Genomic DNA, 26197 nt, shown 5'->3' on the forward strand with positions numbered 1-26197 from the left:
AACTTTTTTAGTCCCACTTTTTTTTTTGGACTGCACATGGCAGAAGACTGGGAGCCGCAGGAGACGGCTGAAAGAGCCGCATGCGGCTCCGGAGCCGCGGGTTGCAGACCTGTGGTGTAGGTTCTCCTGCTCGAGCAGGGGGGCTGGACTAGAAGACCTCCAGGGTGCCTTCCAGCTCTATACTATTCTAAAGTCAACGGGGGGAAGCCAGAGTAACTTTACGACTGGGTTGCTAACTTCACGACCGCAGTGATTCATTTGACAACGGTGCCAAGAAGGGTTATAAAATGGGGCAAGAGCTGCCTTCACAGTTGTCTCGTTCACCAACAGAAAGTTTCAGCTCGGTTACGGTCGTTAAGTCGAGGACCACCTGTATTCCCGGTCTGAGAATACAAATCGCCCGACTCTTTTCTAAGCCCGTTTTTTCTCTCTGTTATACAGCTGAGGGCTACGCACTCCCTTATCTAATGGTTCCCCAGGAAACACTCCTTCACCCCCATCCCTCAAGTTCCTTCTCACGGACCATTACAGAGATGCTCACAAAAAGCTTCCCTTGCTCACTCAGGAATACGGCCCCGCCTTCAAGATTTTAATTCCCGCAAAAAAAGCAAGCGCTCTTAGACTACGTTAGTTGAAAGGCAGAAGGCCTCACAAGCTGAGGTTGCGTCAGCTTCACGGGCCAAACCAGGAACAAGATTAGATGAAAATTATTGTCTTTTTTTTTTTTTTACTGTGAGCGCACAGTGGCGCACCATCATGGTTCCGATAAATGAGACAGTTCAAACAAAATGCAGGCATTGCTTTATCTAAAAAGTCTTAATAATGAAAGGAAACATCGGCACTCGTGGAGGGATGCCAGAATCTGAACTCTCCTCCCCCACCAAACCCATCGTAACACACACACAATCCCCGCCCTTATCTACACGTCATAAAGCACGTTATCCAATTCGTTTTACACATGAGGTTTGACTTCCCATTCTGTACGCAGACTTTTCTTATCTTCTCAAAACATCCGCTTGACGTTTCCCCGCCAAAGCGAAGCAATTAAAGTAACAGGCTGTCTCTTATATTGCCAGTGCAAAAACATGTCAACGTTTGCAGCACTGACACGCATCTTGACAATGAAATTCTGTCACCTGCTCTCAAAAGGAACCATGCATCTGCCCATATTTATTTATTTATTTATTTATTTTTATTACATTTATATCCTGCCCTTCTCCGAAGACTCAGGGCGGCTTACAAGCTTAGCAGTATACACACATATATACACACATAACACACAAACACACACATGGGTTGTGTACTGTAAACGCAACCAGATGAGCTAATTCTATTGTAAAACTACATTGGCAGAATCTCGCAAGTCTAAAAGGACAATTTTCCCTCCATCTCCTCTGCAGGCTGAGATGTTGAGATGCTAGAAAGCGTGCAGAGAAGAGCAACAAAGATGATCAGGGGACCGGAGGCTCAAACAGAGGAAGGACGGTTGCAGGAACTGGATAGGTCTAGTCTAATGAAGAGAAGGACGAGTGGGGGGGGGGACATGATAGTAGCCTTCCGATATCTCAGGGGCTGCCCCAAAGAAGAGGCAGTCAAGCTATTCTCCAAAGCGCCTGAAGGCAGGACGAGAAGCAACGGATGGAAACTCATCAAGGAGAGAAGCAACCTGGAACTAAGGAGAAACTTCCTGACAGTCAGAACAATTAACCAGTGGAATGCTTTGCCACCAGAAGCTGTGAATGCTCCATCACTGGAGGTTTTTAAGAAGAGACTGGACAGCCATTTGTCTGAAATGGTATAGGGTTTCCTGCCTGAGCAGGGGGTTGGACTAGATGACCTCCAAGGTCCCTTCCAACTCTGTTCTGTTCTCCAAAGCACCAGAAGGCCAGACAAGAAGCAACAGATGGAAACTAGTCAAGGAGAGAAGAAGCAACCTAGAACTAAGGAGAAACTTCCTGCCAGTGAAGACAATTAACCAGTGGGACAACCTGCCTCCAGAAGCTGTGAATGCTCCAACACTGGAAGTTTTTAAGAAGAGTCTGGACAGCCATTTGTCTGAAATGGTATAGGTTTTCCTGCCTAAGCAGAGGCTTTGACTAGATGACCTCCAAAGTCCCTTCGAAGTCCTGTTAAGCTAAAGAGGGTCTCCTCTGATTCTCTTGCCCTGTCCACTTTACTGCTGTGGGCTATGCTGTCTCTTCTCCAAGCATTCCCTTTGTCCTTTTGCCTCCTCCCAAGGCCTCTGCAACATGCCATTATAGCTTGAACTTTGGTGACTTCCTGCCGGTAGCCATACAGCTATACAGAAGTGGCTCACCACTGCCACCTTGTGGACAGCTTGGGAGGGATTTTTTTTCTTTTTGTCTTTCTTGTCAAGATTCTTCTGCCTCTGGCATTTCCTGGTGGTCTTCCATCCCTGCGGTAACCACTTGCTAAATGTGAGAAATTCTAAAAGGGAATGAGAAGAAAGCCTTTGGACCCTTTTGGCACCATCTCATCCACTCTGGCTTTCTTTCGCCACAGAGAGATGTTTCCAAGCATTGTTTCTCGTCCTTCCCTCTGGTGCTTTGGAGAACAACCTGACCCCCTCCTCTTCTTTGGGGCAGCCCCTCAGATACTAGAATGCTGTTATCGTGTCTCCCCTATTTCTTCTTTTTCTTTAGACCAGTCAAACCCAAGTCCTGCAGCCGTTGTTCGTATGTTTTAGTCTCCAGGCCTTGGATCATCTCAGTTGCTCTTCTCTGGATTTTTTCCAAACTCTCAACATCGTTTTTGTGATGTGGTGACCAGAATTGGCTGCAGTGTTCCAGGTGTGGCCTCAGTAGGGCTTTATAAAGCGGTACATCAATCAGCCACTTCGTTAGCTCCTTAATGCTTCAATCAATGCAGGGCTGGGTGGATAATACAGACTTCCCAGAACAGAGGCACAGAGACCGCTGCGTGCATAGTCTAAGGCAGGGGTAGGCAACCTCGGCTCTCTTATGACTCATGGACTTCAACTCCCAGAATTCCTGAGTCAGCTGACTCAGGAATTCTGGGAGTTGAAGTCCATGAGTCATAAAAGAGCCGAAGTTGCCTACCCCTGGTCTAAGGCCCAGTCTTGGGTCTTAGGACAAGGAAACGGGTTTGTTTTTTAACCTTCATGGCAGGTTTTGCAACACTGAGGCGGGGCGGGGGATGAACTCAGGAGTGAAAAAACGAGGAAGAGTTTTGCAATAACTGCTCGGTGGCAAGGAGGGGAAAATGTCACAGGCAAATTATGGGAGAGACCAGCCACATCTGATGAACAGAGCATCAGAGAGTTGAAGGGACCGTGGAGGTCTTCTAGTCCAACCGTCTGCTCAGGCAGGAGACTCTTCATTACCATTCTGGCCAAATGGAAACCTTGAAAACCTCCACGGATGGAGCAACCTTCAACTTCTGGAGGCAGGTGCCTAAGGTGAGATTCAAACTCGCCATCTCCGTGAGGTTTGGACCAAAGACACCCAAGCCAGCTTTCATGCCTAAGGTGGGACTAGAACTCACCGTCTCCTGGTGATTGGCCCAAAGACACCCAGCCAGCTTTCATGCCTAAGGTGGGACTAGAACTCACCGTCTCCTGGTGATTGGCCCAAAGTCACCCAGCTGACTTTCATGCCTAAGGTGGAACTAGAACTCACCGTCTCCTGGTGATTGGCCCAAAGACACCCAAGCCAGCTTTCATGCCTAAGGTGGGACTAGAACTCACCGTCTCCTGGTGATTGGCCCAAAGACACCCAGCCAGCTTTCATGCCTAAGGTGGGACTAGAACTCACCGTCTCCTGGTGATTGGCCCAAAGTCACCCAGCTGACTTTCATGCCTAAGGTGGAACTAGAACTCACCATCTCCTGGTGATTGGCCCAAAGACACCCAGCCAGCTTTCATGCCTGAGGTGGGACTAGACCTCACCGTCTCCTGGTGATTGGCCCAAAGACACCCAGCCAGCTTTCATGCCTAAGGTGGGACTAGAACTCACCGTCTCCTGGTGATTGGCCCAAAGTCACCCAGCTGACTTTCATGCCTAAGGTGGAACTAGAACTCACCGTCTCCTGGTGATTGGCCCAAAGACACCCAGCCAGCTTTCATGCCTAAGGTGGAACTAGAACTCACCGTCTCCTGGTGATTGGCCCAAAGACACCCAGCCAGCTTTCATGCCTAAGGGGAACTAGAACTCACCGTCTCCTGGTGATTGGCCCAAAGACACCCAGCCAGCTTTCATGCCTAAGGTGGAACTAGAACTCACCGTCTCCTGGTGATTGGCCCAAAGACACCCAGCCAGCTTTCATGCCTAAGGGGAACTAGAACTCACCGTCTCCTGGTGATTGGCCCAAAGATGCCCAGCCAGCTTTCATGCCTAAGGTGGGACTAGAACTCACCGTCTCCTGGTGATCGGCCCAAAGACACCCAGCCAGCTTTCATGCCTAATGTGGGACTAGAACTCACCGTCTCCTGGTGATTGGCCCAAAGACACCCAGCCAGCTTTCATGCCTAAGGGGAACTAGAACTCACCGTCTCCTGGTGATTGGCCCAAAGACACCCAGCCAGCTTTCATGCCTAAGGTGGAACTAGAACTCACCGTCTCCTGGTGATCGGCCCAAAGACACCCAGCCAGCTTTCATGCCTAATGTGGGACTAGAACTCACCCTCTCCTGGTCTCTGGGCCATTGCCTTTGCCAATCCACCAAACTGACTCTCTCCCTTTTACCTACCTTTCATCTGTTACGAGAAGAAGCGAAAGACACATTTCATACCTCTGATACGTTAGGAAGGAAGTGACCAAACCCTAAAAGCTATTGAGACTGGACACGGAATCCCACACGTGTTGAATTATGGGTTGCGTGACTCTTTGTCTGCCCGGTTAGTGTCGCTCTTAAAACCTGCACAAGGGCGTTCAAGGACTATCAGAATATTGTACGCTCTCTAGGGTGGAGGGCAGAAGAGACCAATTCTCACACGCCAAAAAGAAAGAGCCGTGGCTCCGACGTTTAAAGAGCCCTTCCTTCCTTCCTTCCTTCCACTCTCTTTCTTTCTCTCACTCTCCCCTCCTCCCTTCCTTCTTCTTCTCATTGTCTCTCTTTCACTTTTCTTCCTTCTTATCCTTTCTTCCTTTTCCTTCCTGCCTTCTGTCCCTCCCTTCCTTCTTCTTCTCATTGTCTCTCTTTCACTTTTCTTCCTTCTCATCCTTTCTTCCTTTTCCTTCCTGCCTTCTGTCCCTCCCTTTCGTTCTTCTTCCTTGTTCCTCCCTTCTTTCCTTTTTTTCCTCCCTCCCTTTCTCCCTCCTTCTTCTCATTGTCTTTCTTCCTTCATCTTTCTCATTTTTTCTTCTGTTCCTCCCTTCTTTCCTCGTTCTTTTCTCTCATTCCCTCCCTCATCTTTCTTCTCGTTCTTTTTCTCCTTACCTTCCTTCCTTCTGTTCCTCCCTCCCTTCTCTCCTTTCGTTTTTTTTCTCTCCCTCTCCCTCCCTCCCTCTTTTACTCGCCTTTCTTCTCATTCCTTCCTTTCACTTTGCCTTCCTTCCGTTTCTCCCTCCTTTCCTTTCCTTCTTTTTGATCTCCCTTTCCCTCCCTTTCTTCCTTCCTCCTTGTCCTTCCTTCCTTCCTTTCTTTTTCTTTCTTTCTTTCTTCCTTCCTTCCTTCCCCTTGCCTGGATTCTCTCTCTCTCTCTCTCTCTCTCTTTCCTTCCTTCTTTCTTTCTTTCTCTCCTCCCTCCCTTCCTTCCCCTTGCCTGGATTCTTTCTTTCTTTCTTTCTTTCTTTCTTTCTTTCTTTCTTTCTTTCTTTCTTTCTTTCTTTCTTTCTTTCTTTCTTTCTTTCTTTCTTTCTTTCTTTCTTTCTTTCTCTTAAGTGGCTTGGCAGTTTTATAACAACGTAATAAAACAATATAAACAGCCCCCCTCCCTCCCCCAGGATGGCCAACAGCGTCCTGCTCCAGCTGCCCCCGTTTTTCTGCTGCCTCCTCCTGACTCAGCGAAACGAGCCCGAGGCAGCCCAACCCAGGAAAGACGTTGCACACGTGCGCGTGTGACTCACCAACGGCTCCTTCCATTCGGAAGGCAGGGGACTGGCGCGGGGGGGGGGAACGGATGGGGGGGGGGGGCGGGGAGCTTTTTCCAACCTGCCGGGCTCCATCGGCGGCGCTCCGGGCTCGATCTGGGCTGGGGTCCCCGCGTGAAGGTGGAAACGGGGTCCGGGTGGGTGGGGGGCGCTGGGGAAACGCTCGGCGGGGCTTATCAGTCTCGGGGGCCCCCCCGTCAGCTGGAGTGGTACGCTCCGCCCAAACTTCCCAGCTGGCTTTAATACGCGTGTTGGGCAGCTCCGAGGATGCGAGGCGCGGCGCGAGTGGCGTGGAGGTATTGGGAAAGGGCACCACGCGGCGATCGCGGCCGGGGGCGGCGCTGGGTGGCCATGCAAAGCGAAGGCAGCCGGAGCATCCATTCCGACAACGTCTCCGAGGTCCACGAAGTGCCCGTGCGGGTCATCATCAGACCCATCCCGCCAGTCCTGGACGAGAGTAAAGTGGAAAGTCTCATGAAGACCATCCAGGTACGGCTGGGTTCCCACAACCCTGGGTCAGGTGGCGGTGACTCGGGTTGCTCTTCCGCCGTCGGGGTTTAAATCGGATCTTGCGGGTCCCTCCGACTGCCGGCCACCTGCGGGGGGGGGGGGCGGGCGGGGCGGGGGTTGGGCTTCGGAAAAAGGAAGGGTTTTTTTAAAAAATTTTTATTAAATGTATATATATGAAATTACGGTGGAACGTTGCAACAGTTGTCCCGTTTTTCAGCGCCATTGCAGCTTTTAAGTGGTCGCTAAAGAAACAGTAGGAATTCCACATTTAGAGTGCAATTCTGAGATTTCCTGGTGGCCTCCCGTCCCAGGCCTAGCCAACTCTGACCTTTTGGGCGTCTCAAAGTCAGCTAAGGCTGGTGAGAGGCTGCCCCCTAGTGGGCAGCAAAGAAAGATAACCATCCTAGTTGAGTTAGAATCCTAGAAAGATTAATGCAGCTAGGTTACTAGCATTGCAAGCGACTGTGGCTGCATTCACACAGCCCATGTAAGCTTAATAATTATGGTGTTCGTGTAGAATGCGGGGTTTGGATGGGCAGGCTCAGGGTGATGGCCAGCTTTATACAAGAGAGGAGGCCACGATCCTCCCAATGCCTTGAACCACACAGTAGTCAAGCCTCTGACCATATTTAGAGTGCCACCTTATTACACACACACACACACACACACACACACACAATCCCCCAGGAGAGGGGGAAGGCTAATGTGAGGGAATCAGTTCTGAGCAGAATCAATTAAATCCAGTTGATATATAGAGATAAAAGAGAAAGAAAGAGAGAGAGAAAGGGAGAAAGGAGGGAAAGGAAAGGAAGGAAAGAAAAAATAGAAGGAAAGAAAAAGAAAATAAAAAAATAAGGAACGAAAGAAGAATAAAAATAGAAAAAGAAGGAACGGAAGAAAGAAAAATAGAAAGAAGAAAAATAGGGAGGGAGGGAGGGAGGAAAAAAGAAAAACGGAAAATGAGAGAGAATGAAAATAGAGAAAGAAGGGAAGGAAGGAAAGAAAGAAAGAAAGAAATGAATGGAAATGAGAGAGAAAGCAAAAGGAAATAAGTTACCTTTTTAGAACAATCCTACAGATTTCCAATGGGAATTTTTTTTAATTTGGGGGGGGGGAGTCTGGCATTATGGGAAATGTTTTCTTCCCTGTTTTATTGCCTTAGAAATTCCCTTTTTGGTGTCTAGAGCAAAACCTACGCTGCATTCTGTGTAGTCAATTTTCAAGTCCATTTTAACATTGGTATTTATTCTTTTAAAGGGACGCGGTGGCTCAGTGGGTTAGGACGCTGAGCTTGTCAATCAGAAGGTCGGCAGTTTCGCGGGTTGAATCCCGAGTGCCGCGTAGCAGAGTGAGCGCCTGTTACTCGTCCCAGCTTCTGCCAACCTAGCAGTTCGAAAGCACGTAAAAATGCAAGTAGAAAAATAGGGACCACTCCGGTGGGAAGGTAACAGCGTTCCGTGCGCCTTTGGCGTCTAGTCACGCCGGCCACGTGACCACGGAGACGTCCTCGGACAAGCGCTGGCTCTTCGGCTTTGAAACGGAGATGAGCACCGGCCCCTAGAGTCGGAAACGACTAGCACGCATGTGCGGGGGAAACTTTACCTTTACCTTTTATTTATTCTTTTGTTCTCTTAAATGTGTTATCTTGTTGCTTTGACTCAAGTCAAGCTGAACTCGTCCTTCCCTCCCTCTCTCCCCCCCTCCCTCCCTCCTTTTTTTTTTTTTTTAGGAGGAGCCTGACCGGGTCCCCCCAATTGATGTCCTCTGGATCAAAGGCAGAGAAGGTGGAGATTACTTCTACTCTTTTGGAGGGTGCCACCGTTACGCAGCCTACAAGCGCTTGAACAAGGACACCATCCCGGCTAAAATCATCCGGTCGAACCTCAGCGACCTGCGGACTTACCTGGGCTCTTCTCTCCCCGACTTGCGATAGGTGGGGGCTTTCTCCTCCCTCCTGCCCCCCCCAACCGCCAGTTCCAGACCATCCTTGGACCTTTGGAATCTTGGAGAAGAGAGCTGGACCCGAGGATTGCTCTTTGTCTCCTTTGCCCGACATTCAACAATGAGGACTAGCAGTCCATTTCTCTGTTGGGTGTAGAGTGGCTCAGCTTCGTGTCTCTCAACCTTGTGTCGCTTGAAGATGGGTGGACTTCAACTCCCAGGATTCCCTAGCCAGCCGTTGCAAAATCCAGATGGCCTCTAGGTGGCAGCAGAGCGCTAAGGATTGTTCTGTTATCTCTTTGCTGTGTCTCTTTGCCATGGCTGAGGGATTCTGGGAGTTGAAGTCCGCCCATCTTCCAAGTGGCCACAGAACACGGCTGGCTGGGGAATTCTGGGAGTTGAAGTCCACAAGTCATAAAAGGGCCGAGTTTGAAGACCCTTGTAGTGGACAGTGAAAATCAGTGGCTACTGCTTGGTTGTGAGCAATGGGCTAAGCTGGCATTTGGTATTGTGTCTCACCTGTAAATCATCTTTATTTTCTATTTATTTTTTATAAAATGTATACGCTGCCCACCTCGTATCCGACGACTCTCGTCTAGTCTTCCTTTGCGGCCATGCAGGCTGGGGAAGATGGGAGTTGTAACCCAACCTGGTCAGAAAGCCACAGGGTTGGGAAAGCTACAAAAAAAACACACCCAAGACTGAACAGGACATTGCACTACACAACGTCCACCACCAGAGGGCAGCAAAGAGAGAGAGAGCATCCTTAACTCTCTACCGCCCTCTAGAACACTTGTGGACTTCAACAGAGCCTTGGTGGAGCAGTGGGCTAATGCCTCCTTAAGTAACACCAGCTGCCTGCAATTAGTGCAGGTTCGAGTCCCACCAGGCTCAAGGTTGACTCAGCCTTCCATCCTTCCGAGGTAGGTAAAATGAGGACCCAGATTGTTGGGGGCAATTAAGCTGACTTTGTAATAATGCCGCTTGGGGTGTGTGTGAAAGCCCTAATAAGCAGGCATATACATAGAATGAAGGCTACTGCTAAGCTTGTAAGCCGCCCTGAGTCTTCGGAGAAGGGCGGGATATAAATGGAATTAAAAAAAAAATAATTCCCAGAATTCCTCAGCCAGCACGGCTGGCTGAGGAATTCTGGGAGTTGAAGTCCACAAGTCATAAAGTGGCCCAGGCAGGTTCGGCATGTCGCCGGTTCGTCTTGCCCGGCCGTTCCGTGCGGTGAGGAGAATGCGCCGCTGCCTGCCGAAACCAGGCTGGGGGGTCTGGGCGGCGTAGCGCAGGTAACATGGACTCTCATCCCGCTCGCGACGTCCCCTCCCCCAGTCCATGAAATCGACAATGATCTCTTTGGTTTTTCCGGCATTTAAAACTAGGCTGTTTTTCCTTACACCAGTTCACCAGCTCCGAACGGTTACTAAGTGAACCGTTGTAAATTGAGGACTATCTGCAATGACATGAAACATGAGACGGGAGGATTAGGGGTACAGCATGTGGGTGTCTCCCCCCGCCCCCCTCCATCGCCGCAATATAGTTAGTCCTCGCGCTTACGACCAGTTGCTCAGCGACTGCTCGAAGTTATGATGGACCTCCCTGGGGGTCACTTAACGGTCTGGATTCAAACTTCCGACAGCACCCTTCGGACCCTCGGCAACACTGACAGCTGTTCGTCAGTAAGCGGGGGGGGGGGAAAGGGTTGTTTTTAAAAGCAGGTCAGTTGAATGAGCGAGAAGATCCAGGGTTCAAGGCGGGAGAAGAAGATGGAGTTCTGGGTTTTAATCACGGTGGATTTCTCTTTGGAACCGCCAAAAAGGTTGAATTTTGATGGGGGTCCAATCCTAGAAAAGTGGGGGGCGGGGGGGCAGGAAGCAGGAGTGAAAGAAATCTCTTTCTGGGCAAAAAAAGATCCAGCAGAGGGCGCTCTTTCCCTGCTAAGACAGACAATTCAGGGACTTCCCAGTTCCTTCTGGAAAAGGCTGACTCTGAACTCGGAGCTCACTGAAGATCTGCCTAAATCTTTTTCTTCTTGGTGATTTGTCTTCCGGCTTTTTTTGAAATCCAATAATGCTATAAATGAAAGCATTATTGGTGTGACGTCACCAGGCTAGGAACCAGCAGACGGTTTCTATTTTTCCCACCACGACAACCCTGCGGGTGAGTTGGGCTGCGAGAAAGGGACTGGCCCAAAGTCACACCGCAGGCTTTTGTGTCTAAAGCTAGAACTAGAACTCAGCGTCTCCTAGTGACTGGCCCAAAAATCACCCAGCCAGCTTTCATGCCTAAAGCTAGAACTAGAATTCACCGTCTCCTGCTAATTGGCCCAAAGTCACTCAGCCAGTTTTTGTGCCTAAAGCGGGACTAGAACTCACCATCTCCTGGTAACTGGCTCTAAGTCACCCAGTTGGCTTTTGTGCCTAAAGCGGGAGTAGAATTCACCATCTCCTGGTGATTGGCCCAAAGTCACTCAGCCAGTTTTTGTGCCTAAAGTGGGACTAGAACTCACCGTCTTTGGGTGACTAGCCCAAAGTCACCCAGCTGGCTTTTGTGCCTAAGGTGTAACTAGAACTTACCGTCTCCTGGTGACTGGCCCAAAGTCACCCAGCCTGCTTTTGTGCCCAAGGTGGAACTAGAATTCAGTATCTCCTGATGATTGGTCCAAAGTCACCCAGCCAGTTTTTGTGCCTAAGGCAGGACTAGAACTCACTGTCTCCTGGTGACTGCTGGTGTGATTCAGCGTCAGCCTGTGGTACCGGCAGCTGAGTCGGATGATTCTGAAGAGGAGGAGGAGGAGGAGGGGTTTGGAGAGCCTTTGGTGTTAGAGGGAGGCTCTGATGCACTACAGGACTCTCAGCCTGGCCCCTCCCGTCATGTTCCTCATCAGACTCAGCTGTGTAGGCATGAGGTATTGGACATAGATGATTCACAGCTGGATCTATTCAGGGACACTAGGAGCAGGAGGCAATCCAGCAGAGCAGAACAGAGAAAGGCCATGAGGCAACTCGGTGAGAGGAGGAGAAGGCAATGAGAAGCCACGCCTTGGGACTGCTGATAAAAGGGGAAGGTGTGGGAGGTGCTGGTTGCTGAAGGCAACTGTTTGGAGATCTTCTGGTAGAGTCCTGGTCTGTTATTCCTGTTTAACTCTTGTTTGAACTTTAGTTTAGCTCTTGTTTGAACTTTTGGTTTAACTCTTTGTTTGAACTTTTGATTTCTTTGTCAATAAATTTGGTTGGGTTTTTCCAGCTTGTTGACTATAAAAAGGGGTTGTCCCTGACATTCAAACATGGTCGGTCGTAGGCTGGAACAGAACAACTGGCCCAAAGTCACCCAGCTGGCTTTTGTGCCTAAAGTGGTACTAGAACTCACCGTCTCCTGGTGACTGGCCCAAAGCCATCCAGCCAGTTTTTCTCCCTAAGGCGGGACTAGAACTCACCGTCTCCTGGTGACTGGCCCAAAGCCACCCAGCCAGTTTTTCTCCCTAAGGCGGGACTAGAACTCACCGTCTCCTGGTGACTGGCCCAAAGCCACCCAGCCAGTTTTTCTCCCTAAGGCGGGACTAGAACTCACTGGCTCCTGGTGTCTATCCTCGTGCCTTAACCTCTCGGCCATTCTGTATTATTTACTCGCCTAAATCAGGGCTCAGCCTGATGTCTGAATGTGGCTGGTCGGCTTAATTTGACATTTAACTCCAGATTCCTGAACACGGACGGAATCAGGTGGAAGAATGGATTCCCAGATGAGCAGACGAGGCCTTGCAAATTTTCTGGAGATGCAACGTGACAAGGCAAGCAAAGGAAGTGACCCTGGGGCTACGGGCAGTCCTCGGCTTACGTCCAAAATGTCTACTGCTAAGCAAGGCCATCGTTAAATGAGCTTTGTCCCATTTGACGACCTCCTTTGCCACCGTCGTTAAGCGAATCCTTGAAGCCTTTAAGTTAGCAACATGGTTGTTAAGGGAATCTGGCTTTTCTTGTTGACTTTGCTTGTCAGAAGGTCGGAAAAGGGGATCCTGGGACCCTGCGGCCGTCATAAATGGGAACCGGTTGCCAAGCGACTGAATTTTTCATCACGGGGATGGTGTGACGGTCGTAAGCGTGAAAAGCTGGCCTAAATCACTTTTTTTTCAGTGCTACTCTAACTTTGACCACTCTTATTTTAACTGGGGTTTTATTTATACAGGGACAAATATAATTTTTTTTAAAACTTGTTTTTAACTTTTGTATCTTGGTTTTTAATTACCCTGTAAACCGCCCTGAGTCCTTCGGGAAAGGGTGGTATATAAATGTAATAAAATAAATAAATAAATAAATGAACTGTTGTAAGTTGAGGGCTACTGGTTGGGTGCACCCGTGGGCACCCCGTTGCAAATCCCAGACCTCATTTCCATGCTCAAAGCTTGCACTGGGCCCCTGTACTTTCTACAAACTTAAGGCCGAGTATTAATCAATCAATCAATCAGAACAGAGGTGAAAGGGACCCTGGAGGTCATCTAGTCCAGCCCCCTGCTCAGGCAGGAGATCCTATATACCATTTCAGACAAATGGCTGTCCGGTCTCTTCTTTAAAATCTCCAGTGATGGAACACCCACGATTTCTGGTGGCAAGCTGTTCCACTGGTTAATTGTCCTCACTGTCAGGAAGTTTCTCCTGAATTCCAGGTTGCTTCTCTCTTTGATGAGTTTCCATCCATTGCTTCTTGTCCTGCCTTTCAGGTGCTTTGGGGAATAAGTTGACCCCCATCTCTTCTTTGGGGCAGCCCCTCAAATACTGAATCCCCTATCACCCATATTCGCTTCCCCCACCCCCACCCCCGGAAAGTCTGGGATGCTTTTCTTCCTGGGGTTGTGCGTCTTTTAGAAATGATTAATGAACGCTCTTTTCTTCCAGGGGCAGGCGATGAAAGCTGGGGGTGACATGTCTATAGAAAAGAACAACTAGGGGTGAGATGATAGCAGTCTTCCAGTATCTCAGGGGCTGCCCCAAAGAAGAGGGGGGTCCACCTATTCTCCAAAGCGCCTGAAGGCAGGAGAAGAAACAATGGGTGGAAACTAATCAAGGAGAGAGGCAGCCTGGATCTCAGGAGAAACTTCCTAACAGTGAGGACAATTAACCAGGGGAACGACCTGCCACCAGAAGTTGTGGGTGCTCCATCACTGGAGATTTTCAAGAAGAGACTGGACAGCCGTTTGTCTGAGATGGTATAGAGTTTCCTGCTCGAGCAGAGGGTTGAGCTAGAAGACCTCTTAAGGTCCCTTCCAACTCTTGTTATTCCGTTGTTATGTTAGGGAGAAAGGCAACCTAAAAGCTAAGGAGAAATTTCCTGACAATGAGAACAGTTAATCAGTGGAATGGCTTCCCTTCAGAAGTTGTGGGCGCTCCAACACTGGATGGTGTGTTGTTTTTTTTTAAAGAAGAGAGTGGACAGCCATTTGTCTGAAATGGTATAGGGTCTCCTGCTTGAGCAGGGGGTTGGACTAGATGACCTCCAAGGTCCCTCCCAACTCTATGATTGTTATTATTGATCATCGCACAGTCAGCCAGATGTTCAGACCGGATTTGGCATTTTTGTCTACCTATCGAGTCCTTAGCAAGGACCCGGGATAGGCAGATGTGGATGTTTGATGGTATTGCAGATCTCGTCGCAGGATGGAAGCAGTTCCTAGTAAGGGCGCCTTTTGCAATTGACTGATGGCGAATTTGTCAATGCTGATGATGGTGTTCCAGTGGTGCTCCAGTTGTTTGGGGATTGCACCCAAGGTGCTTCTGCTTTCTTTCTTTCTTTTCTTTCTTTTCTTTCTTTCTTTCTTTCTTTCTTTCTTTCTTTCTTTCTTTCTTTCTTTCTTTCTTTCTTTCTTTCTTTCTTTCTTTCTTTCTTTCTTTCTTCTTTCTTTCTTTCTTTCTTTCTTTCTTTCTTTCTTTCCTTCTTCTTCTTCTTCTTCTTCTTCTTCTTATTTTTATTATTATTATTATTATTATTATTATTATTATTATTATTATTATTATTATTATTATTATTATATTATTATCTTTTATTCATTAAACATGAACCTCAGTCAACTGAGCATTCAAATTGACTGGTGCTGATGGTTGACATGGGTTGCTGCCAACAATAAAAGGTTCTGTCAATGTTCTATTATTATTATTATTAATAATAATATTATTAGCGATGGTTCAGTTCCAGAAAAGGGGCTAGAGCAGATAGTAGGGACTTTGCCCTTGGGGCTTGTTTCCTTCTAAGAGTGATATTAGCCATTTCCTCGGCGAAGAGGAAGAGGAGGGGAGTGATGGGCTCCTTTCCCTTCCAAGACGGAGGGGGGCAGGGGGGGGCTGGCCCCCGCAGCATCAAAGCCTCCCGCCCCACAGAGGAAACATGGCCGGCACTTGTGGAAGGGAAGACCTCCCCAGCTGCGTCTCCCTGGAGGGCGATAAGTTTGTGCTGGGCTTTAAAGTTTCCTCCGGCGGAGACGGGGCAGGGTCTCTGACTGACAGCCTGCGGTGGGAACGGCCTGCAAACCCTGTTTTTAGCGGGGGGAGGGACCCTCCCCACCAAACAGCAGCCGAGGCTGCCGTCAGCCAAGGGGAAAGAGTGCCTGCTGCGGAGGTCCCCAACCTATGGGCCACGGCCCACTACCGGGCCGTGGCCTCTTGACCACCGGGCCGCATGAGTGGCTGGCCAGTGTACGCATGCGTGTTCGTGCGCTCACCCCCACTTGTGGCGGTGCTAGCCTCGCCATGACCCTTGCGCCGGCGCTAGCCTCACTGTGGCCCTCGCATCGGCGCTAGCCTCGATGTGACCCTCGCATCAGCGCTAGCTTCGCTCTGACCCTCGTGTCAGCGCTAGCCTCACCGTGGCCATCGCACTGGCACTAGCCTCACCGTGACCCTCATGCCGATGCTAGCCTCACCATGACCCTCGCATTAGTGCTAACCTCACTGTGACCCTCACGTTGGTGCTAGCCTCACCGTGACCCTTGCCTCATGCTAGCCTCACCATGATCCTCGCGTTGGTGATAGCCTCACCATGACCCTCGGCTCAGCGCTAGCCTCACTGTGACTCTCGCGCTGGTGCTAGCCTTACCATGACCCTCGCACCGGCACTAGCCTCACCGTGACTCTTGCACCAGCACTAGCCTCACCATGACCTCTGCCTCGGCGCTAGCCTCACCGTGACCCTCGCCTCATGCTAGCCTCACCGTGTCCCTCGTGTTGGTACTAGCCTCACCGTGACCCTCACAGTGCTAGCCTCATCTCGCATCAGCACTAGCCTCACCATGACCATTGTACTGGCACTAGCCTCACCGTGACCATTGCGCCAATACTAGCCACTGTGACCCTCGCCTCATGCTAGCCTCACTGTGACCCTCCCATTGGTGCTAGCCTCACTGTGACCCTCGTGCCAGCGGTAGCCTCACCACAACCCTTGCACCGGCGCTAGCCTCATCATGACCCTTGTGTCGATGCTAACCTCACTGTGACCCTCATGTTGGTGCTAGCCTCACCATGGCCCTCGTGTCAGCGCTAGCCTCACCATGACCATCGCACCGGCGCTAGCCTCACTGTGACCATCACACCGATACTAGCCTCACTGTGACCCTCACATTGGTGCTAGCCTCACTGTGACCCTCGCACCAGCGCTAGCCTCACCATGACTCTTGCCTCTTGCTAGCCTCCCCATGACCCTCGCGTCGGCGCTAGCCTCACCATGACTCTTGCGCTGGTGCTAGCCTCACCACAACCCTCGCACCGGCGCTAGCCTCATCATGACCCTCACCTTGGCACTAGCTTCACTGTGACCCTCGCGCTGGCGCTAGCCTCACCGTGACCCTTCTGCCAGCACTAGCAGCCCCATTTGCGGAGTGCACATCCTCGCAGCCCCGTTTGCGTGCACACGCCGCAGCCACATTTGCGTGTGTGCACATGTGTGCATAAAAGTGACTGCCCCTCCCTTTCCCACTGGGCCGTTGACCCAGAAAGTTTGGGGTCCCCTGGCCTAGTGGACCCCGTCAAGGACGGGCTGTGGGGGCATCCCAGTTTGTCGTGTCCACTTCTTGCAGATCAAAGTCCCGAGTCTGCAGTCGTATTGTGGGTGAACTCCCTGGACAGTTTTCTTTGCAACCATACAGAAACGGTTTTGTTTTCTGGAGGTTCAAGTTTCTGATCAAGTGGGATCTCCTGGTGGCCTTCCCTCCACCTGCAAAACAGGTGCGATCCTCCTCCTCCTCTTCCTCCTCCTCTCACGAGACCAGCTCCGGTGGGCTACATTCCGCTCTACCGCTATGAATTTTTGTAACCTTGTTTTTCCATCAGGCGCCGTTCAAGATGGTTTAATGAAAGCCACCGCTTCTTTTACCCTCCCAACCACAGCCCTTCGAGGTAGGCTAGAGAGAGAGAGAGAAGAAGAAGAAGAAGAGCTTTCTTAGCAGTGTTCACCCACATTTTTCTTCGCCCCTTCCCTCGCACGACAATTGGGAGCAGAAATTCTGCTGCTAAGCCAGACGGTCGCTAAGTGAGTCACGACCCATTTTACGACCCTCTTTTGCCGTGTCGGTGAAGTGAATTGGCGCGGCTGTTAAGCGAATCATGCGGTTGTTTAAGTGAATCTGCCTTCCCCAAGGTAATCTGCTTGTCTTGACGCCAGCTGGGAAGGTTGCCAATGCGGATCACGTGATCCCGGGGCCACGCAACTGTCATAAGTACATACCAGTTGCCAGCGTCTGAGTTTTGATCATGTGACCGTAAGGGTGCTGCAACGGTGGTAAGTGTGAGGACTGGTCACCAATCTTTTTTTTCTTTTCACTGCCATTGCAACTTTGAATATTTTGTAAGTGGAGGACTATGAATGTTCCGCCGATGCATCAACTTTTTTTCAGAGGAAGCATTTTCATCGCTCCGACTTACAGAAATACAGAATATTGTTAGTCCTCGACTTACGACCACAACGGGGCCCCAAATTTCTGTTGCTAAGCGAGACAGCGGGGAAGTGAGTCTTTGTCCCACTTTACGACCTTTCTTGCCACGATCGTTAATCGAGTCGCTGCAGTTGTGAAATCGTTCACTGAATCCGGCTTCTCCCCGTGGACTTTGCTTGTCGGAAGGTCGCAAAAGGGGATCACGTGACCCCCCCGGGGACGCGGCGACCGACGTAAATAAGAATCGGTTTAACGAGGGTCTGAATTTTGAGCCTGTGACCGTGGGGGACGGCTGCAACGGTCGTAAGCGTGAAGAACAGTCCTAAGTGACTTTTTTCCCCAGTGCCGTTGTAACTTTGAACCGTTACTAAGTGAACTGTTGTAAGTCGAGGACTACCTGTAAGAGTCGGAAGGGACCTAGTCCAGCCCCCTGCTCAGACACATACCCTTTCAGACAAACGGCTGTCCAGTCTCTTCTGAAAAGCTTCCAGTGTTGGAACGTTCACAACTTCTGGAGGCAGGTAGTTCCCCTGGTTAATTGTCCTCACTGTCAGGAAATTCCTCCTTAATTCCAGGTTGCTTTTCTCCTTGATGAGTTTCCATCCGTGGCTTCTTGTCTGGCCTTCTGGCGCTTTGGAGAAGAGCTGGACTCCCTCTTCTTTGGGGCAGCCCCTGAGATATTGGAACACTGCGATCCTGTCCCCCTTGTCTTTCTCTTTATTAAACTAGACATACCCAATTGCAGCAACTATTGCAGAAGAAGAAGAAGAAGAAGAAGAAGAAGAAGAAGAAGAAGAAGAAGAAGAAGAAGAAGAAGAAGAAGAAGAAGAAGAAGAAGAAGAAGAAGAAGAAGAAGAAGAAGAAGAAGAAGAAGAAGAAGAAACTGGACAGCTATTGTCCAGTTGTTATTGTTGTTGGAAGGGACCTTGGAGGTCATCTAGTCCAACCCCCTGCTAAGGCAGGAAACCCTATACCATTTCAGACAAATGGCTGTCCAGTCTCTTCTTAAAAGCCTCCAGGGATGAAGCACCCACAACTTCTGGAGGCAGGTTGTTCCGCTGGTTAATTGTTCTGTCAGGAAATTCCTCCTTAATTCCAGCTTTCTTTTCTCCTTGATGAGTTTCCATCCGTCGCTTCGTGTCTGGCCTTCTGGCACTTTGGAGAATACGTACACACACACACACACACACACACACACACCCCTCTTTTTTGTGGTTTTTGCTAACTGCAATAAATAAAGTCCTGTGACCTTAGAGACCTTAGAAATATCTCTTTCCCCCCCCCGCCCTCCCCATTTATTTCTCCAGTAACATCTTAGTTCTAGTGGTCAAATTTCAAACACACCAGAGCGGGTCAAATGAAGTACAATTTTGCTACGTTAGGAGATGTTTATCTGCTTCTTTGCACCAACTCAGAAGATGGTGCCAAGGCAGGAAAAAAATGGACCGGTCCAGGAACTGCTCTTTTTTCACTACAGCTAGTCCCCGGACTTACAACGCTTTGTTCAGAGACCGTTTGAAGTGACCACGGCCCTGGGGAAAAAAAAAAGCCACTTACGACCGTTTTTCCTATTTATGACCGTTGCACTATCCCCCGGGGTCACCTGATCCAAATTTGGACGCTTGGCAACCGGCTCACGTTTACGACGGGGGAGGGTCACGTGATTTCCCCCCTCCCCCTTTTAGCGACCTCCTGAGAACGAGTAAACCAGACTCACTTAACAACCGTCTTACTCACTTCACAACGGCGGCGATTCCCTTAAGCAGCTGTGCCTTGGAAGCTTGTAAAAGGGGGGGGGCGCAAAACTCACGTCACCAACGTCTCGCTTAGCGACATCGGTTTTGGGGCTCAACCGCGGTTATAAGTCGAGGACTATCGGTCGTGATAAATAGGAGTCAGTTGCCAAGAGTTCCGAATTTGGATCACGTGAGCGCAGGGGAGGCTGCGACGGTCGTTAAGTGTGGAAAAACCGGTCCTGCGTCCCTTTTTTCCCCGGTGCTGTTGTAACCTCAAAACGGTCACTTAAGTGAAAGGCTGTAAGTCAAGGACCACCGGGAGCTGTCAAAGGGAAAGGAAGGGAATGGGGGGGGGAGAGAAGGCCGTGCGATGGACGCTGGTTAGTTCCGCTCAATTCTGGGACAGATTTCACGGCTGGCTGCGCAGGAAAATCTTCCCAAGGTCCGAGCCGGTTTGTGTAGAAGCCAACCAAGGTTAAGAAGAAGAACGGATTCCCCCAACCGCTTTGTTCTCTCCTGGAACAAATGGGTTTGGGCAGCTGAGGTCACCTGCCAGTTGGGGGTCCTCGCAGCCCTTCCAGGTCAGGCTAGGGGAGGGGAGACAGGTGGGCAGACTGACACAAAGCCCTCCCCCCCCCGCCCCAAGATTAATGAGCCCAGCCAGTCCTCTTGCCTGCTGCCTGCAGATAGCCCACCCCCCGGGGTTCTTCCCTGGTTCAGAGATCTTGCTCTTCGGGAAGGGCGATCTGGTCAGTCCTGTGGAACTCACTGCTACAAGAGATGGTCTCCCGCGTGGAGGAGCTGAGTGCAGGGTTAGATAGGGTTACGAATCAACTTTTTCTTTTCTTTCCTTCTGTTCCTTGTTTCCTTGTGGGAATCTGGCAGGGAGGGTTGGAAATCCTTCCTTCCTTCCTTCCTTCCTTCCTTCCTTCCTTCCTCCCTTCTTTTCTTCTCCTTCCTCCTCCCTTCCTTCCTCCCTCCCTCCCTTCTTTCCTTCTCCTTCCTCCTTCCTTCCTTCCTCCCTCCCTCCCTTCTTTCCTTCTCCTTCCTCCTTCCTCCCTCCCTCCCTTCTTTCCTTCTCCTTCCTCCTTCCTTCCTTCCTTCCTTCCTTCCTTCCTTCCCAACCTAATCCACTCCTTCCTTCCTTCCTTCCTTCCTTCCTTCCTTCCCAACCTAATCCACTCCTTCCTTCCTTCCTTCCTTCCTCCCTCCCTCTCTCCCTCCCTTCTTTTCTTCTCCTTCCTCCTCCCTTCCTTCCTCCCTCCCTCCCTCCCTTCTTTTCTTTCCTTCCTTCCTTCCTTCCTTCCTTCCCAACCTAATCCACTCCTTCCTTCCTCCCTCCCTCCCTCCCTCCCTCTCTTCTTTCCTACTCCTTCCTTCCTTCCTTCCTTCCCAACCTAATCCACTCCTTCCTTCCTCCCTCCTTCCCTCCCTCTCTGCCTCCCTCCTTTCCTTCTCCCTCCTTCCTTCCTTCCTTCCTTCCTTCCTTCCTTCCTTCCAACCTTCCTTCCTTCCTTCCTTCCAACCAACCTTCCTTCCTTCCTTCCTTCCTTCCTTCCTTCCTTCCTTCCTTCCTTCCTTCCAACCAACCTTCCTTCCTTTCTTCCTTCCTTCCTTCCCTGAAATAGTATAGGGTTTCCTGCCTGAGCACAGTTGGTGGTGGACTAGAAGACCTCCAAGGTCCCTTCTTATTCTGTTCTGTTCTCCAAAGCGCCCGAAGGCAGGACAAGAAGCAACGGATGGAAACCAGTCAAGGAGAGAAGCAACCTGGAACTAAGGAGAAACTTCCTGACAGTCAGAACAATTAACCCGTGGAACAGAAGTTGCGGGCGCTCCATCCCCGGAGGTTTTTAAGAAGAGACTGGAGAGCCACTCGTCTGAAACGGTGTAGGTTCTCCTGCTTGAGCAGGGGGCTGGACTAGAAGACCTCCAAGGTCCCTCCCAGCTCTTTTCTACGCTCCGAAAACCACGGAACACCCATCAGCCTAACCCAAAGCCATGGCTTTCCTCTCATCAAGCCCAGGAAGGAAAACATCTCTTTTGGGGGGGGTCTTTATTTTTTTGGAGGGTGGGGGGGTGGTCAGGGGAGGAAGGAAAGCATGACCCCGCCGCCTCCCCATTGCCCCCTCCTCCGGGGGAGCCTGGCCTGAAACGTTGTAGGGCCCTGAAGCCAGAGGTCTTGCCCCCACGGCTGGGTTAATATCTGACACCGGCCATCAAAGGCTTGGTGGAAATTAACCCCGAGGACGGGCAAAGCCTCGTAAAAGAGGCCACCGCAGAGGAGGGAGTCACGGCAGGACCCCCCCCCACCACCATCACCCCCATCTCCCCTCCCAGGAAGGAGAGAGCCAAATTTCTTTTCAAAGGGCTTTGGAGGTCAAGCCGGCAGCGTCCTGGGGTGGACACATGTGGCCGGCGTTTAACATGGCTGGGTCTGGAATCCATTTGTCTTGGTTATGAGGGGGGGGTAACGAGACCCCCGGGAGCTGGGGAAATAGCCCGCTGCTGGTGCTTCCCATCTGCTTTCTGTTTATTGACTTATACTTAAGGATCAGCTCCCGGATTAAAAGATTCCCGCCCAGGTGGGGGGGTTGCAAACCTTAACACAGCCAGAAGAGAGAGAAAGAGAGGTGGGTGGGTGGGTGGGTGGGGAAATCCTGGAGTGATTTTTACCCTACGGAGACACACACACACACACACGAACACCCCGCTGGATTTTGCAAGCTACCGTTTGCGCCTCGGATTCCCAGATGGCAGCCAAAGGTCGGCAAACGGAGATGGAAGATTGAGAACAGACTAAGAGGAGTTGCAAGGGGGCCCTGGAGGTCATCTAGTCCACGGCTTTTCAACCTTTTCACCCACTGTATCACTTTTAGGATACGGCGACTTCCGAGTACCCCCATTCGCCTAGCAAGGTGTCAAAAACGTGACGACCAAAAAAAAAAGGAAAAAAAAGTGATGAAGTACAGGTCGTCCTCGACTTACAACGGTTCGCTTAGTGACTGTTCGAAGTTACAACGGCCCTGAAAAAAGTGCCCCCCCCCGAGCTACAGCCGAGCAAGACACCTGCCTGCCCGCCTGGCGGCGCTCTTCCTCCTGTCCGAGGTTTTCATTGTTGTGGGCATTTCTGTTGAGGATTGGCAGCAAGGGGGGGGTGGGTTGTGTTTGATTTTTATTCCCCCCATCTGCTGGGTGGTTGCAGCAGGTTTTGGTCACTTCGCATGACCCTGGGACACTGTGACCGTCATAAATATGAATCAGGTGCCAAGCATCTGAATGTAAATCACAAGACCCTGGAGATGCTGCAAAATTCCAGCTGATCGGCGCTTCTTCTGGGCTCAGCAGAAGCGCCAGGATCAGCGCCGAGCTCCAGCTGGATCCTGGCGCTGATCCTGGCGCTTCCGCCGAGCCCCGACAGCCCTGCAGCTCCAGCCATCTCTCGCTCAGGCTTGTGCGGTGCTGCCACTGGTTCAGCTCATTCCCCTCCCCCGCTACCACTTTCCTAGGATGGTCGCGTACCACCTGCCAGGTGCCAATGTACCACAGGTGGTACCCGTACCACTGGTTAAAAAGCCGTGGACTAATCCACTCCCCACCCGCTCAGGCAGGAAAGCCTACGCCATTTCGGACGAACAGCTGTCCAGTCTCTTCTTGAAAACCTCCGGCGTTGGAGCATTCGCCGCTTCCGGAGGCAGGTGGTTCCACTGGTTAATTGGTCTCACTGTCAGGAAGTTTCTCCTTAGTTCTGGGTTGCTTCTCTCTTTGGTCAGTTTCCATCCCTTGCTTCTTGTCCTACTGTTCATCTGTCCATTGTTCTCACTGTCAGGAAAATTTATACTGCTTTAAGGAGCCCCAGGGGACGTTGAAAGTGTTTGGAGGGCCCCCCCATCAGTGAACAGGGCGGTGGAGAATCCAAAGCACGGCATAAGCAAGCCATCAATGAAAACGTAATCCCCTGGAAGCTGCATAATGTTATGAAAATATGGTTCCCGGTCGCCAGCCACATGGCAGAACCAGAAGCGAAGGATGGGAACTCATCAAGGAGAGAAGCAATCTAGAATTAAGGAGAATTTTCCTGACGGTTAGAACAATTAACCAGCGGAACAGCTTCCCTCCAGAAGTTGTGGATGCTTCATCGCTGGAGGCTTTTAAGAAGAGACTGGGCTGCCATTTGTCTGAAAGGGTATAGGGTTTCCTGCCTGAGCAGGGGGTTGGACTAGATGACCTCTGAGGTCCCTTCCAAATCTGTTATTCCATTATGCCAAAAAGGAGATTTTTCAATTTTCCAAAGTGCTAGTGTAAAGGGCATTGGAGCTTCACGCAATGAGCGCACACGATCAGAAGACACCATACGTTGCAGGAATTGGGTCTGTCTGGTCTAGTGAAAAGAAGGACTGGGGGGACAGGATAGCAGAGTTTCAATATTTGGGGGGCTGCCACAAAGAGAGAGGGTCAATCTATTCTCCAGGACAATCTATTCTCCAAAGCACCTGAAGGCAGGACAAGAAGCAACGGATGGAAACTCACCAAGGAGAGAAGCAACCTGGAACTAAGGAGGAATTTCCTGACAGTGAGAACAATTAACCCGTGGAACAATCTGCCACCAGAAGCTGTGGGTGCTCCAACACTGGAAGTTTTTAAGAAGAGACTGGACAGCCACTTGTTTCAAATGGTAGAGGGTCTCCTGCCTGAGCAGGGGATTGGACTAGAAGATCTCCAAGGTCCCTTCCAACTCTCTATTCTATTATTTTTGTCTGTGCCTGCCTGCCTGCCTGCCTGCCTGCCTGCCTGCCTGCCTGCCTGCCTGCCTGCCTGCCTGCCTATCTATCTATCTATCTATCTATCTATCTATCTATCTATCTATCTATCTATCTATCTATCTATCTATCTATCTATCTATCTATCTATCTATCTATCTATCTATTTTGATCTATCATCTATCTGTCTATCTCTATATTGATGTATCATCTATTGATTGATCTATTGATATATCATCTATCAATCTATCTATCTATCTATCTATCTATCTATCTATCTATCTATCTATCTATCGGTCGATCGATCGATCTATCTATCTTCTTTATCTATCTTTATCTATTTCCGGCACCTTTTTCTTTTACAAAAAAAGCACTGTGTCTCTTATATCTATCTATCTATCTATCTATCTATCTATCTATCTATCTATCTATCTATCTATCTATTTTGATCTATCATCTATCTGTCTATCTCTATCTATTTATCTATATTGATGTATCATCTATCTATTGATTGATCTATTGATATATAATCTATCAATCGATCTATCTATCATCTTTCTTTCTATCTATATCTATCTATCTATCTTGATCTATCATCTATATACCTTGATCTATCATCTATCTATATTGATCTATCAATCTATCATCTATCATCTTTCTATCTATCTATCTTAATCTATCATCTATACTGTATATCTTGATCTATCATCTGTATTGATCTATCAATCTATCATCTTTATCATCTTTCTATCTATATCTTGATCTATCATCTATCTAACTTGATCTATCTATCTATCTATCTATCTATCTATCTATCTATCTATCTATCTATCTATCATCTATCTATCTATCTATCTATCTATCTATCATTTATCATCTATCTACATGAAAGCAGTCTTCCAATATTTGAGGGGCTGCCACAAAGAAGAGGGGGTCAACTTATTATTCCGAAGCATCTGATGTAAAAAAGATGTTGAGACTCTAGAAAGAGTGCAGAGAAGAGCAACAAAGACGATCGGAGGCCTGGAGGCTTGCCTCCAGAAGTTGTGGGTGCTTTTTCAGAAGGCAACTGGACTTTTTTTTTTCTTCCTTGAAGACATTTTGCTTCTCATCCAAGAAGCTTCTTCTTCAGTTTGGAACTGAAGAAGCTTCTTGGATGAGAAGCGAAACGCTTTCAAGGAAAAAACAAAGTCCAGTTGCCTTCTGAAAAAGCACATCACCCCTGGTCCATCTCTTCATTAAGCTAGCCATGCCCAGTTCCTGCAACCATTCTTCGTACGTTTTCCTCTCCATTCTCCTAATTTCTTTGATGCTCTTGTCTTTCTAGAGTCTCAGCATCTTCAGATAGCCTTCCAAAGCCCCATTTTGCCTCATTCAAGTCAGAGATCCAGACTTCAGCTGGGTTAATTTTTGCCCGGGGTGGGGAAAAAAACATCCTTTTTTATTTTCCCCTCTCTTCGAAATCTCCTTCCAAGCAACTTTATTTCTTGCCCACTCAGGGAATGTTTTAAAAATTTCTCTTTGCATTTTTTTTCTAGCTTAGACATAGTGAATTGGAGTCAGTTGGATAAATCGCTATTCCTTCCAATCCTAGGCTTTGTTAAATGACCTTAAAAGATCCGATGTTTGTACTTCAGGAAAAGAAAGGAAAAGAAAAGGAAGGGAAGGGAAGGGAAAAAGGGAAGGAGAAAGGGAAGGGAAGGGAAGGGAAGGGAAGGAGAAAGGAAGGGAAGGAGAAAGGGAAGGGAAGGGAAGGGAAGGGAAGGAGAAAGGAAGGGAAGGGAAGGGAAGGGAAGGAGAAAGGAAGGGAAGGGAAGGGAAGGGAAGGGAAGGGAAGGGAAGGGAAGGGAAGGGAAGGGAAGGGAAGAAGGGAAGGAGAAAGGGAAGGGAAGGGAAAAGGGGAAGGAGAAAGGGAAGGGAAGGGAAGGGAAGAAGGGAAGGAGAAAGGGAAGGGAAGGGAAGGGAAGGGAAGGGAAGAAGGGAAGGAGAAAGGGAAGGGAAGGGAAGGGAAGGGAAGGGAAGGGAAGAAGGGAAGGAGAAAGGAAAGGGAAGGGAAAAGGGGAAGGAGAAAGGGAAGGGAAGGGAAGGGAAGAAGGGAAGGAGAAAGGGAAGGGAAGGGAAGGGAAGGGAAGAAGGGAAGGAGAAAGGGAAGGGAAGGGAAGGGAAGGGAAGAAGGGAAGGAGAAAGGAAAGGGAAGGGAAAAGGGGAAGGAGAAAGGGAAGGGAAGGGAAGGGAAGAAGGGAAGGAGAAAGGGAAGGGAAGGGA

The 26197-nt window shown here is 49.6% G+C and overlaps 1 protein-coding gene across 1 annotated transcript; it reads left to right on the top strand.

Annotated features, from left to right (window-relative positions):
* Window positions 1–6285: 6285 nt before the first annotated feature.
* Window positions 6286–9096, top strand: SRXN1 (sulfiredoxin 1). Its single transcript, XM_081322381.1, has 2 exons — window positions 6286–6560; window positions 8311–9096. The coding sequence occupies exons 1-2, from the start codon at window positions 6339–6341 to the stop codon at window positions 8512–8514; spliced, it is 426 nt and encodes a 141-aa protein (XP_081178507.1). The 5' UTR covers window positions 6286–6338; the 3' UTR covers window positions 8515–9096.
* The last annotated feature ends 17101 nt before the right edge of the window (window positions 9097–26197 follow it).

The sequence above is a fragment of the Vipera berus genome (assembly GCF_964194415.1).
Source record: "Vipera berus genome assembly, chromosome: 3".
Lineage (NCBI taxonomy): Eukaryota > Metazoa > Chordata > Lepidosauria > Squamata > Viperidae > Vipera > Vipera berus.

Bases quoted from the DNA above. Each gene is read 5' to 3' on its own strand.
- SRXN1 (XM_081322381.1), top strand. From the start codon at position 6,339: ATGCGAGGCGCGGCGCGAGTGGCGTGGAGGTATTGGGAAAGGGCACCA. The intron at 6,561-8,310 runs GTACGGCTGGGT...TTTTTTTTTTAG, and splicing joins GTCTCATGAAGACCATCCAG to GAGGAGCCTGACCGGGTCCC.